The following is a 13,645-nucleotide window of genomic DNA, read 5'->3' on the forward strand; positions in this document are numbered from 1 at the left end:
ACAATAACCCAAGTGTGTACCACTTGTACATGTCACAATAACCCCAGTGTGTACCACTTGTACATGTCACAATAACCCCAGTGTGTACCACTTGTACATGTCACAATAACCCCAGTGTGTACCACTTGTACATGTCACAATAACCCCAGTGTGTACCACTTGTACATGTCACAATAACCCAAGTGTGTACCACTTGTACATGTCACAATAACCCCAGTGTGTACCACTTGTACATGTCACAATAACCCCAGTGTGTACCACTTGTACATGTCACAATAACCCCAGTGTGTACCACTTGTACATGTCACAATAACCCCAGTGTGTACCACTTGTACATGTCACAATAACCCAAGTGTGTACCACTTGTACATGTCACAATAACCCCAGTGTGTACCACTTGTACATGTCACAATAACCCCAGTGTGTACCACTTGTACATGTCACAATAACCCAAGTGTGTACCACTTGTACATGTCACAATAACCCCAGTGTGTACCACTTGTACATGTCACAATAACCCAAGTGTGTACCACTTGTACATGTCACAATAACCCCAGTGTGTACCACTTGTACATGTCACAATAACCCCAGTGTGTACCACTTGTACATGTCACAATAACCCCAATGTGTACCACTTGTACATGTCACAATAACCCCAGTGTGTACCACTTGTACATGTCACAATAACCCCAGTGTGTACCACTTGTACATGTCACAATAACCCAAGTGTGTACCACTTGTACATGTCACAATAACCCCAGTGTGTACCACTTGTACATGTCACAATAACCCCAGTGTGTACCACTTGTACATGTCACAATAACCCCAGTGTGTACCACTTGTACATGTCACAATAACCCAAGTGTGTACCACTTGTACATGTCACAATAACCCCAGTGTGTACCACTTGTACATGTCACAATAACCCAAGTGTGTACCACTTGTACATGTCACAATAACCCCAGTGTGTACCACTTGTACATGTCACAATAACCCCAGTGTGTACCACTTGTACATGTCACAATAACCCCAGTGTGTACCACTTGTACATGTCCCAATAAGTTCCTTTTGCAATTGCGTGGTGGTCCTTTTCACTGCCACTGCTATAATTAGCCTTCCAGCTGAGATAAGTGAGGACTAGCCTTTATAGCTTATATGGACTTATTTGATTTGTATTTGCTTCTGGGCTTTGCAGGTGTGTGCGGCGTCCATCTGCGTGAAACACCACTTGGAGCAGTGCGACTGTCCGGGTGACTCCAAGAAGGAGAAATGCCACATGTGCTGCCAACAGCTGGGTAACTACTAACCACCCATCGCCCGAGAGTTGATGAAGTAGTTTGCAGAGCAGCCACCTCAGGGCCTTATGCATGACATCATTCACATTGTGCATGACATCATTCACATTATGCATGACATCATTCACATTGTGCATGACATCATTCACATTATGCATGACATCATTCACATTATGCATGACATCCTTCACATTATGCATGACATCCTTCACATTATGCATGACATCCTTCACATTATGCATGACATCATTCACATTATGCATGACATCCTTCACATTATGCATGACATCATTCACATTATGCATGACATCATTCACATTGTGCATGACATCATTCACATTGTGCATGACATCATTCACATTGTGCATGACATCCTTCACATTATGCATGACATCATTCACATTATGCATGACATCATTCACATTATGCATGACATCTTCACATTACGCATGACATCATTCACATTATGCATGACATCATTCACATTATGCATGACATCCTTCACATTGTGCATGACATCTTCACATTACGCATGACATCATTCACATTATGCATGACATCATTCACATTATGCATGACATCCTTCACATTGTGCATGACATCCTTCACATTGTGCATGACATCCTTCACATTATGCATGACATCCTTCACATTATGCATGACATCATTCACATTATGCATGACATCATTCACATTATGCATGACATCCTTCACATTATGCATGACATCATTCACATCATGCATGACATCATTCACATTATGCATGACATCCTTCACATCATGCATGACATCCTTCACATTATGCATGACATCATTCACATTATGCATGACATCATTCACATTATGCATGACATCATTCACATTATGCATGACATCATTCACATCATGCATGACATCCTTCACATTATGCATGACATCCTTCACATTATGCATGACATCCTTCACATTATGCATGACATCATTCACATTATGCATGACATCATTCACATTATGCATGACATCATTCACATTATGCATGACATCATTCATATTGTGCATGACATCCTTCACATTATGCATGACATCATTCACATTATGCATGACATCCTTCACATTATGCATGACATCATTCACATTATACATGACATCATTCACATTATGCATGACATCATTCACATTATGCATGACATCATTCACATTATGCATGACATCATTCACATTATGCATGACATCTTCACATTACGCATTACATCATTCACATTATGCATGACATCCTTCACATTGTGCATGACATCATTCACATTGTGCATGACATCCTTCACATTATGCATGACATCCATCACATTATGCATGACATCCTTCACATTATGCATGACATCATTCACATTATGCATGACGTCCTTCACATTATGCATGACATCTTCACATTATGCATGACATCCTTCACATTATGCATGACATCATTCACATTGTGCATGACATCCTTCACATTATGCATGACATCCTTCACATTATGCATGACATCCTTCACATTATGCATGACATCCTTCACATTATGCATGACATCCTTCACATTATGCATGACATCATTCACATTGTGCATGACATCATTCACATTGTGCATGACATCATTCACATTATGCATGACATCATTCACATTATGCATGACATCATTCACATTATGCATGACATCCTTCACATTATGCATGACATCATTCACATTGTGCATGACATCCTTCACATTATGCATGACATCATTCACATTATGCATGACATCATTCACATTATGCATGACATCCTTCACATTATGCATGACATCCTTCACATTATGCATGACATCCTTCACATTGTGCATGACATCATTCACATTGTGCATGACATCCTTCACATTATGCATGACATCCATCACATTATGCATGACATCCTTCACATTATGCATGACATCCTTCACATTATGCATGACATCCTTCACATTATGCATGACATCCTTCACATTATGCATGACATCCTTCACATTATGCATGACATCCTTCACATTATGCATGACATCATTCACATTGTGCATGACATCATTCACATTGTGCATGACATCATTCACATTATGCATGACATCATTCACATTATGCATGACATCATTCACAGGAAGATATCGCTGTTAAAATACATCAATCAATCATTGTGATTGGTTGTTTGTGCCCCCCCACGGTAGATAAGCCCGAGACGTGTGCCAGCACCACCTCCTCCTTGTTGTCCCGTCACTTCCAGAGAAAGGCTTTACCCCTGGTGGGCGGGGCTCCGTGCATGGCCAACCAAGGCTACTGCGACAAATTCCACGTATGCCGCCTGCTGGACGCCGACGGCCCCATCGCCAGACTGAAGAACTCCTTCCTCAATCTGGAGCACTTTGAGGACGTGGGAGAGTGGATGAAGGTAACACTGAACTTCAGGAGTGACAAAGTCAAGGGAATGTTTTCAAGGGATCAAATCAATGTTGAGTCCTGCCACAACAACAACAACAACAACAACAACAACGTCATCATTTTAACATTACTTTCAGGACATTTATTCCCTTTTCTTAAACAAGACAAAAAGATGTATTTGTACTCAATACAAGGGATCAAATCTTACTAATGTCTTGTCACAACAGTTTTTCAGAAAATGTCTGAAATCAGCTCAAGCAATTAGAAAAATACAGAGACCCTAAAGGGACATGGGGAAATTTTATTTTTTTATAATTTTTTTATTTTTTTGTTTTTCTTAGACATGTATCTCGTGCGCACGAGAAACTTTTTATAAAGGTTTAAAAAATAAAAAACAAATTATAATTTTTTTTTTAGACATGTATCTCGTGCAGACGAGAAACTTTCTCGTGTGCACGAGATACATGTCTAAAATATATATATATATATATATATATATATATATATATATATATATATATATATATATATATATATAATTTAAAATGTAATTTTTTTTGGACATGTATCTCGTGCGCACGAGATACATGTCTAAAAAATATATATATATATATATATATATATATATATATATATATATATATATATATATATATATATATATATATATATATATATATATATATATATATATATATATATATATATATATATATATATATATATAATTTAAAATGTAATTTTTTTTAGACATGTATCTCGTGTGCACGAGATACATGTCTAAAAAAATATATATATATATATATATAATTTAAAATGTAATTTTTTTAGACATGTATCTCGTGGGCAGCACGGTGGCAGAGGGGTTAGTGCATCTGCCTCACAATACGAAGGTCCTGAGTAGTCTTGGGTTCAATCCCGGGCTCGGGATCTTTCTGTGTGGAGTTTGCATGTTCTCCCCGTGACTGCGTGGGTTTCCTCCGGGTACTCCGGCTTCCTCCCACTTCCAAAGACATGCACCTGGGGATAGGTTGATTGGCAACACTAAATTGGCCCTAGTGTGTGAATGTGAGTGTGAATGTTGTCTGTCTATCTGTGTTGGCCCTGCGATGAGGTGGCGACTTGTCCAGGGTGTACCCCGCCTTCCGCCCGATTGTAGCTGAGATAGGCTCCAGCGCCCCCCGCGACCCCAAAAGGGAATAAGCGGTAGAAAATGGATGGATGGATGGATCTCGTGTGCACGAGATACATGTCTAAAAAAAAATATATATATATATATAATTTAAAATGTAATTTTTTTTAGACATGTATCTCGTGTGCACGAGATACATGTCTAAAAAAAATATATATATATATATATATATATATGTAATTTAAAATGTAATTTTTTTTAGACATGTATCTCGTGCGCACGAGATACATGTCTAAAAAAAATTACATTTTAACGAGATACAGTACATGTCTAAAAAAAAAAAAAGATTTTTTTTTTTTTTTTTTTCAGAACTTTATAAAAAGTTTCTCGTGTGCACGAGATACATGTCTAAAAAAAAAAAAAATACTAAAAAAAAAATACAAATCATAAAAAATACATTTTCCCCCATGTTCCTTTAGGGGCTCCGTAGAAAAACAATAAAATTAAGTTAGTTTATTTTTGTACTTTTTACATGTATTTTACCACCAGTGATTTTTGTAAAACAATATTAAAAAATTTGTTTTAATAAAATACAAAAATACTCAAATTTATTGGTGCAATACATATTTAGACACTTTCAACCACAATTTTAAGTTTTTTTTATTATTAATTCTTCGGTCAGTGGTGAACAAAATAAACAAACATTTTTACATAAACAAACAGTTGTACATTCATACATTGAAAATGTTGCAGAGCGAAAGGGTTTAGGCTGAAGTTGAAGACTTATTGCGCCTAACCCTATAAACAATGCCAAATACAAAATGAGCTTCCAAAAAATATGAAATTTCCTTTGTACAAGATATTATTAATACACATCATACACAACATAAACTCTGTTCAATTATATACACGGTAAAGACATGTGAAATATCCTTGTACATGTGTTAAACCTTTGCACCAATTATATACTATATACAAACAATTATACTTCCATTATTATTACAGATGTCCGATAAATGCTTCAAAATGTAATATCGGAAATTATCAGTATCGTTTTTTTAATTATCAGTATCGGGGTTTTTTTGTTTTGTTTGTTTTTTTAATTAAATCAACATAAAAAACACAAGATACACTTACAATTAGTGCACCAACCCAAAAAAGCTCCCTCCCCCATTTACACTCATTCACACAAAAGGGTTGTTTCTTTCTGTTATTAATATTCTGCTTCCTACATTATATATCAATATATATCAATACAGTCTGCAAGGGATACAGTCTGTGCTTCCTACATTATATATCAATATATATCAATACAGTCTGCAAAGGATACAGTCTGTGCTTCCTACATGATATATCTATATATATCAATACAGTCTGCAAGGGATACAGTCTGTGCTTCCTACATGATATATCAATATATATCAATACAGTCTGCAAGGTATACAGTCCGTAAGCACACATGATTGTGCGTGCTGCTGCTCCACTAATAGTACTAACCTTTAACACTTCATTTGACTCATTTTCATTCATTACTAGTTTCTATGGAACTGTTTTTATATTGTTTTACTTTCTTTTTTATTCAAGAAAATATTTTATTGTATTAATTTTTTTTAAAAGGACTTTATCTTCACCAGACCTGGTTGTCCAAATTAGGCACAATAATGTGTTAATTCCACCACTGTATATATCGGTATCGGTTGATATCGGTATCGGTAATTAAGAGTTGGACAATATCGGAATATCGGATATCGGCAAAAAAGCCATTATCGGACATCCCTAATTATTATTTATATCTCACATTTAGTTTGTAATGAACATTGATCATAGTATTAACTACAGTGTTGATTCAAGAGTGATATATTTTTACAAGACATTGTTCTTAAAGTGTTTTTTAAATGTGTGAATGGAACTGGAACATTTGAAGGAATCATCCAAGCTGTTCCATAGTTCAACCCTCCTGACACAAACACATCTACTCCTTCTTATGTTTGCTTTCTGAGGGACAGCTGAACCTCTGAGGTCATAGGGACTCTCTCTGGGTTTGAACCTCTGAGGTCATAGGGACTCTCTCTGGGTTTGAACCTCTGAGGTCATAGGGACTCTCTCTGGGTTTGAACCTCTGAGGTCATAGGGACTCTCTCTGGGTTTGAACCTCTGAGGTCATAGGGACTCTCTCTGGGTTTGAACCTCTGAGGTCATAGGGACTCTCTCTGGGTTTGAACCTCTGAGGTCATAGGGACTCTCTCTGGGTTTGAACCTCTGAGGTCATAGGGACTCTCTCTGGGTTTGAACCTCTGAGGTCATAGGGACTCTCTCTGGGTTTGAACCTCTGAGGTCATAGGGACTCTCTCTGGGTTTGAACCTCTGAGGTCATAGGGACTCTCTCTGGGTTTGAACCTCTGAGGTCATAGGGACTCTCTCTGGGTTTGAACCTCTGAGGTCATAGGGACTCTCTCTGGCTTTGAACCTCTGAGGTCATAGGGACTCTCTCTGGGTTTGAACCTCTGAGGTCATAGGGACTCTCCTTGGGTTTGAACCTCTGAGGTCATAGGGACTCTCTCTGGGTTTGAACCTCTGAGGTCATAGGGACTCTCTCTGGGTTTGAACCTCTGAGGTCATAGGGACTCTCTCTGGGTTTGAACCTCTGGGGTCATAGGGACTCTCTCTGGGTTTGAACCTCTGAGGTCATAGGGACTCTCTCTGGGTTTGAACCTCTGGGGTCATAGGGACTCTCTCTGGGTTTGAACCTCTGAGGTCATAGGGACTCTCTCTGGGTTTGAACCTCTGAGGTCATAGGGACTCTCTCTGGGTTTGAACCTCTGGGGTCATAGGGACTCTCTCTGGGTTTGAACCTCTGAGGTCATAGGGACTCTCTCTGGGTTTGAACCTCTGAGGTCATAGGGATTCTCTCTGGGTTTGAACCTCTGAGGTCATAGGGACTCTCTCTGGGTTTGAACCTCTGAGGTCATAGGGACTCTCTCTGGGTTTGAACCTCTGAGGTCATAGGGACTCTCTCTGGGTTTGAACCTCTGAGGTCATAGGGACTCTCTCTGGGTTTGAACCTCTGAGGTCATAGGGATTCTCTCTGGGTTTGAACCTCTCCTGTAGACACCGAGGCAGCACGTGGTTATGAGCTTTGTACGTCACAATAGTAGTGTTGAGGTCAACAAGATTGTGCACTTTTAATGTTTTTAGTTTAATAAACCGAGCATTGGTATGGTCCAATGTAACATTTTAATGATGGTGAGAAGACAAAATGGAAGTTGAGATTGAAATGTGATGAATTGTCCCGTCCTAACAAGATTTGCATTCAGTAGATGAAAAACTTCTGGCCTAACTGTTAACAAATGAAAAGTCATGTGTCCATCTTTCTACGTTGCGCTTGAAAGAGCATGAGTGAAGATATCATGTACAGTATCATGAGTGAAGATATCATGTACAGTATCATGAGTGAAGATATCATGTACAGTATCATGAGTGAAGATATCATGTACAGTATCATGAGTGAAGATATCATTTACAGTATCATGAGTGAAGATATCATGTGCAGTATCATGAGTGAAGATATCATGTGCAGTATCATGAGTGAAGATATCATGTGCAGTATCATGAGTGAAGATATCATGTGCAGTATCATGAGTGAAGATATTGAACCTCATGAGTGAAGATATCATGTGCAGTATCATGAGTGAAGATATCATGTGCAGTATCATGAGTGAAGATATCATGTGCAGTATCATGAGTGAAGATATCATGTGCAGTATCATGAGTGAAGATATCACGTACAGTATCATGAGTGAAGATATCATGTGCAGTATCATGAGTGAAGATATCATGTGCAGTATCATGAGTGAAGATATCATGTACAGTATCATGAGTGAAGATATCATGTACAGTATCATGAGTGAGGATATCATGTGCAGTATCATGAGTGAAGATATCATGTGCAGTATCATGAGTGAAGATATCATGTACAGTATCATGAGTGAAGATATCATGTACAGTATGCATGAGTGCTGCCATTTGTTTGGAGATGTGTTCAGAAGGCAGGTTTGCATAGAAGAAGCATCAGATGTGTCTGAAGGGAGTCAAAGTACCGACATTCTTCTGTCTGAGACGAGACGGCTTTGAGGTTTCCATCTTCTTGACAGCGTGGCAAATGTGGAATGGCAGGTGTGGGAGTTCAGCAGCACCTAAAACCACCTTTCCCCCTTTTGTTACGCCACCATACAGTAGTTGTGTGTCACTTTGTTACGCCACCATACAGTAGCTGTGTGTCACTTTGTTACACCACCATACAGTAGCTGTGTGTCACTTTGTTACGCCACCATACAGTAGCTGTGTGTCACTTTGTTACGCCACCATAGTTGTGTGTCACTTTGTTACGCCACCACAGTTGTGTGTCACTTTGTTACGCCACCATAGTTGTGTGTCACTTTGTTACGCCACCATAGCTGTGTGTCACTTTGTTACGCCACCACAGTTGTGTGTCACTTTGTTACGCCATTATAGTTGTGTGTCACTTTGTTACGCCACCATAGTTGTGTGTCACTTTGTTACGCCACCATAGTTGTGTGTCACTTTGTTACGCCACCATAGTTGTGTGTCACTTTGTTACGCCACCATAATTGTGTGTCACTTTGTTACGCCATTATAGTTGTGTGTCACTTTGTTACGCCACCATAATTGTGTGTCACTTTGTTACGCCATTATAGTTGTGTGTCACTTTGTTACGCCACCATAATTGTGTGTCACTTTGTTACGCCACCATACAGTAGCTGTGTGTCACTTTGTTACACCACCATAGTTGTGTGTCACTTTGTTACGCCACCATAGTTCTGTGTCACTTTGTTACGCCACCATAGTTGTGTGTCACTTTGTTACGCCACCATAGTTGTGTGTCACTTTGTTACGCCACCATAGTTGTGTGTCACTTTGTTACGCCACCATAGTTGTGTGTCACTTTGTTACGCCACCATAGTTGTGTGTCAGTCTCTTCATTTTGCTAGAGAAGAATCAAGTTGTTATTGTTATTGCACTTTATCATCCTGAATAAAGTTGTAATTGTAACCTTGAAGGACACCAAGTCATGACCTTGAAGGACACCAAGTGGTGACCTTGAAGGACACCAAGTGGTGACCTTGAAGGAAACCAAGTGGTGACCTTGAAGGCCACCAAGTGGTGACCATGAAGGACAGCAAGTCCAGCTGATATTTAGATGATTCAACATTAAAGGCCTACTGAAAGCCACTACTAGCGACCACGCAGTCTGATAGTTTATATATCAATGATGAAATCTTAACATTATAACACATGCCAATACGGCCGGGTTAACTTATAAAGTGACATTTTAAATTTGCCGCTAAACTTCCGGTTCGAAACGCCTCTGAGGATGACGTAGACCGGGGAACACGGGTATGCCTTCCACATTGAAGCCAATACGAAAAAGCTCTGTTTTCATTTCATAATTCCACAGTATTGTGGACATCTGTGTTCGTGAAACTGTTTCAATCATGTTCATTGCATTATGGAGAAGGAAGCTGAGCAAGCAAAGAAGAAAGTTGTCGGTGCGAAATGGACGTATTTTTCGAACGTAGTCAGCCACAACAGTACACAGCCGGCGCTTCTTTGTTTACATTCCCGAAAGATGCAGTCAAGATGGAAGAACTCGGATAACAGAGACTCTAACCAGGAGGACTTTTGACTTCGATATACAGACGCCTGTAGAGAACTGGGACAACACAGACTCTTACCAGGATTACTTTCATTTGGATGACAAAGACGCAGACGTGCTACTGTGAGTATGCAGCTTTGGCTTCTAAACATTTGATCGCTTGACCGTATGTGCGCAACTTTTTTTTGCGTATGTACGTAACTTTTTTTAAATATATAAGCTTTATGAACCTTGGGTTAGGTGAACGGTCTTTTGGGCTGAGTGATTGTGTGTGTTGATCAGGTGTTTGAATTGTATTGGCGTGTTCTATGGAGCTAGGAGCTAGCATAGGAGCTAGGAGCTAGCATAACAAACACGCAGGTGTTTTTATGCAGGATTAATTTGTGGCATATTAAATATAAGCCTGGTTGTGTTGTGGCTAATAGAGTATATATATGTCTTGTGTTTATTTACTGTTGTAGTCATTCCCAGCTGAATATCAGGTCACTCTCACAGCATCTTCCCTATCTGAATAGCTTCAACTCCCCACTAGTCCTTCACTTGCACTTTACTCATCCACAAATCTTTCATCCTCGCTCAAATTAATGGGGAAATTGTCGCTTTCTCGGTCCGAATCTCTCTCACTTCATGCGGCCATCATTGTAAACAATAGGGAACTTTGCGTATATGTTCAACTGACTACGTCACGCTACTTCCGGTAGGTGCAAGCCTTTTTTTTATCAGATACCAAAAGTTGCAATCTTTATCGTCGTTGTTCTATACTAAATCCTTTCAGCAAAAATATGGCAATATCGCGAAATGATCAAGTATGACACATAGAATAGATCTGCTATCCCCGTTTAAATAAAAAAAATTCATTTCAGTAGGCCTTTAAATTCATGTTGTTCCCAAACGTATAAATGACTTGTGTCTTTTCAATGCTCCACAAAAGAAGAAGTATCCTCCCAGCGGGGAAACAACATGTTATTGTTTGTCAGAAGCAAAGCTGAAGTGAAAGTGTGGTGTGTGTGCAGGCTCACTGGTGGCTCATCCTGCTGGCCATCCTCACACTGGCAGCCATCATGGGAAGCACCGTCTGCCTCTGTGGGAAAAGTCTGGACACCAGAACCCTGCAATGACTCACTCACCTTTCATTCAGGAAGTCTGGACACCAGAAACCTGCAATGACTCACTCACCTTTAATTCAGGAAGTCTGGACACCAGAACCCTGCAATGACTCACTCACCTTTCATTCAGGAAGTCTGGACACCAGAACCCTGCAATGACTCACTCACCTTTCATTCAGGAAGTCTGGACACCAGAACCCTGCAATGACTCACTCACCTTTAATTCAGATGACCCATCATGGAATTGATCCGGGATCTTCACCAATGACCTGAAGATGGAACTAATACACGTAACTTAACGTTCACTTGAACTTCCAAGTCAACATTGTCACACTGCTTTTGTTACAGCCTGCAAGAGTCAATAAAATACAGAAGAAATGATCACAATTCATGTTAAGTGAAACATCAATTTGTAATGATTTATAATCTTCTATTAACTTTCACCAACTCACCATATATTTTTTTATATAAATATAATTCACTTCACTTCACTTAGCTTAGCGATTTATTAGCTTCTCCCAACACCAAACGCAGGCTTTGTCTTAATTCATTTATCTTAATTTATTTGTCATAATTTATTTGTCTTAATTTATTTGTCTTAATTTATTTGTCTTAATTCAGTGTCTGCCTCCTTTTAATATTTTCACTTCACTTGCTATCTCATCACAAAACATGACAACTAAGTTCTTTAACACTCACCAGACAACATAAATGTTCTTTAACACTCACCAGACAACATAAATGTTCTTTAACACTCACCAGACAACATAAATGTTCTTTAACGCTCACCAGACAACATAAATGTTCTTTAACGCTCACCAGACAACATAAATGTTCTTTAACGCTCACCAGACAACAGAAATGTTCTTTAACGCTCACCAGACAACAAAATGTTCTTTAACGCTCACCAGACAACAGAAATGTTCTTTAACGCTCACCAGACAACAGAAATGTTCTTTAACGCTCACCAGACAACAGAAATGTTCTTTAACGCTCACCAGACAACAGAAATGTCCTTTAACAACATAAATGTTCTTTAACACTCACCAGACAACATAAATGTTCTTTAACACTCACCAGACAACATAAATGTTCTTTAACACTCACCAGACAACAGAAAAGTTCTTTAACACTCACCAGACAACAGAAAAGTTCTTTAACACTCCCCAGACAACAGAAATGTTCTTTAACACTCCCCAGACAGCATAAATGTTCTTTAACACTCACCAGACAGCATAAATGTTCTTTAACACTCACCAGACAACATAAATGTTGTTAACAACATAAATGTTCTTTAACGCTCACCAGACAACAGAAATGTTCTTTAACGCTCACCAGACAACAGAAATGTTCTTTAACGCTCACCAGACAACAGAAATGTTCTTTAACGCTCACCAGACAACAGAAATGTTCTTTAACGCTCACCAGACAACAGAAATGTCCTTTAACACTCACCAGACAACAGAAATGTCCTTTAACGCTCACCAGACAACAGAAATGTTCTTTAACGCTCACCAGACAACAGAAATGTTCTTTAACGCTCACCAGACAACAGAAATGTTCTTTAACGCTCACCAGACAGCATAAATGTTCTTTAACGCTCACCAGACAACATAAATGTTCTTTAACGCTCACCAGACAACATAAATGTTCTTTAACGCTCACCAGACAACATAAATGTTCTTTAACGCTCACCAGACAACATAAATGTTCTTTAACGCTCACCAGACAACATAAATGTTCTTTAACGCTCACCAGACAACATAAATGTTCTTTAACGCTCACCAGACAACATAAATGTTCTTTAACGCTCACCAGACAACATAAATGTTCTTTAACGCTCACCAGACAACATAAATGTTCTTTAACACTCACCAGACAACATAAATGTTCTTTAAAACTCACCAGACAACATAAATGTTCTTTAACACTCACCAGACAACAAAATTGTTCTTTAACACTCACCAGACAACATAAATGTTCTTTAACACTCACCAGACAACATAAATGTTCTTTAACACTCACCAGACAACAGAAAT

The 13,645-nt window shown here is 38.9% G+C and overlaps 2 protein-coding genes across 2 annotated transcripts in view; one reads left to right on the plus strand and one right to left on the minus strand.

The window, feature by feature from the left end:
* The window catches only part of LOC133634996 (disintegrin and metalloproteinase domain-containing protein 10-like), a 58,658-nt gene extending 46,684 nt beyond the window's left edge, over positions 1–11,974 (plus strand). The window contains exons 10-12 of the mRNA XM_062027663.1: positions 1,196–1,295; positions 3,484–3,704; positions 11,514–11,974. Of these exons, the coding sequence (XP_061883647.1) occupies positions 1,196–1,295; positions 3,484–3,704; positions 11,514–11,618 (426 nt within the window). The 3' untranslated portion in view covers positions 11,619–11,974. The remainder of the gene's footprint in view (positions 1–1,195; positions 1,296–3,483; positions 3,705–11,513) is intronic.
* lpla (lipoprotein lipase a) overlaps positions 1–13,645 on the minus strand; it is a 743,422-nt gene that overhangs the window by 65,339 nt on the left and 664,438 nt on the right. The gene's annotated exons all lie outside the window — the stretch shown is intronic.

The sequence above is a fragment of the Entelurus aequoreus genome, linkage group LG19, assembly GCF_033978785.1.
Source record: "Entelurus aequoreus isolate RoL-2023_Sb linkage group LG19, RoL_Eaeq_v1.1, whole genome shotgun sequence".
NCBI lineage: Eukaryota > Metazoa > Chordata > Actinopteri > Syngnathiformes > Syngnathidae > Entelurus > Entelurus aequoreus.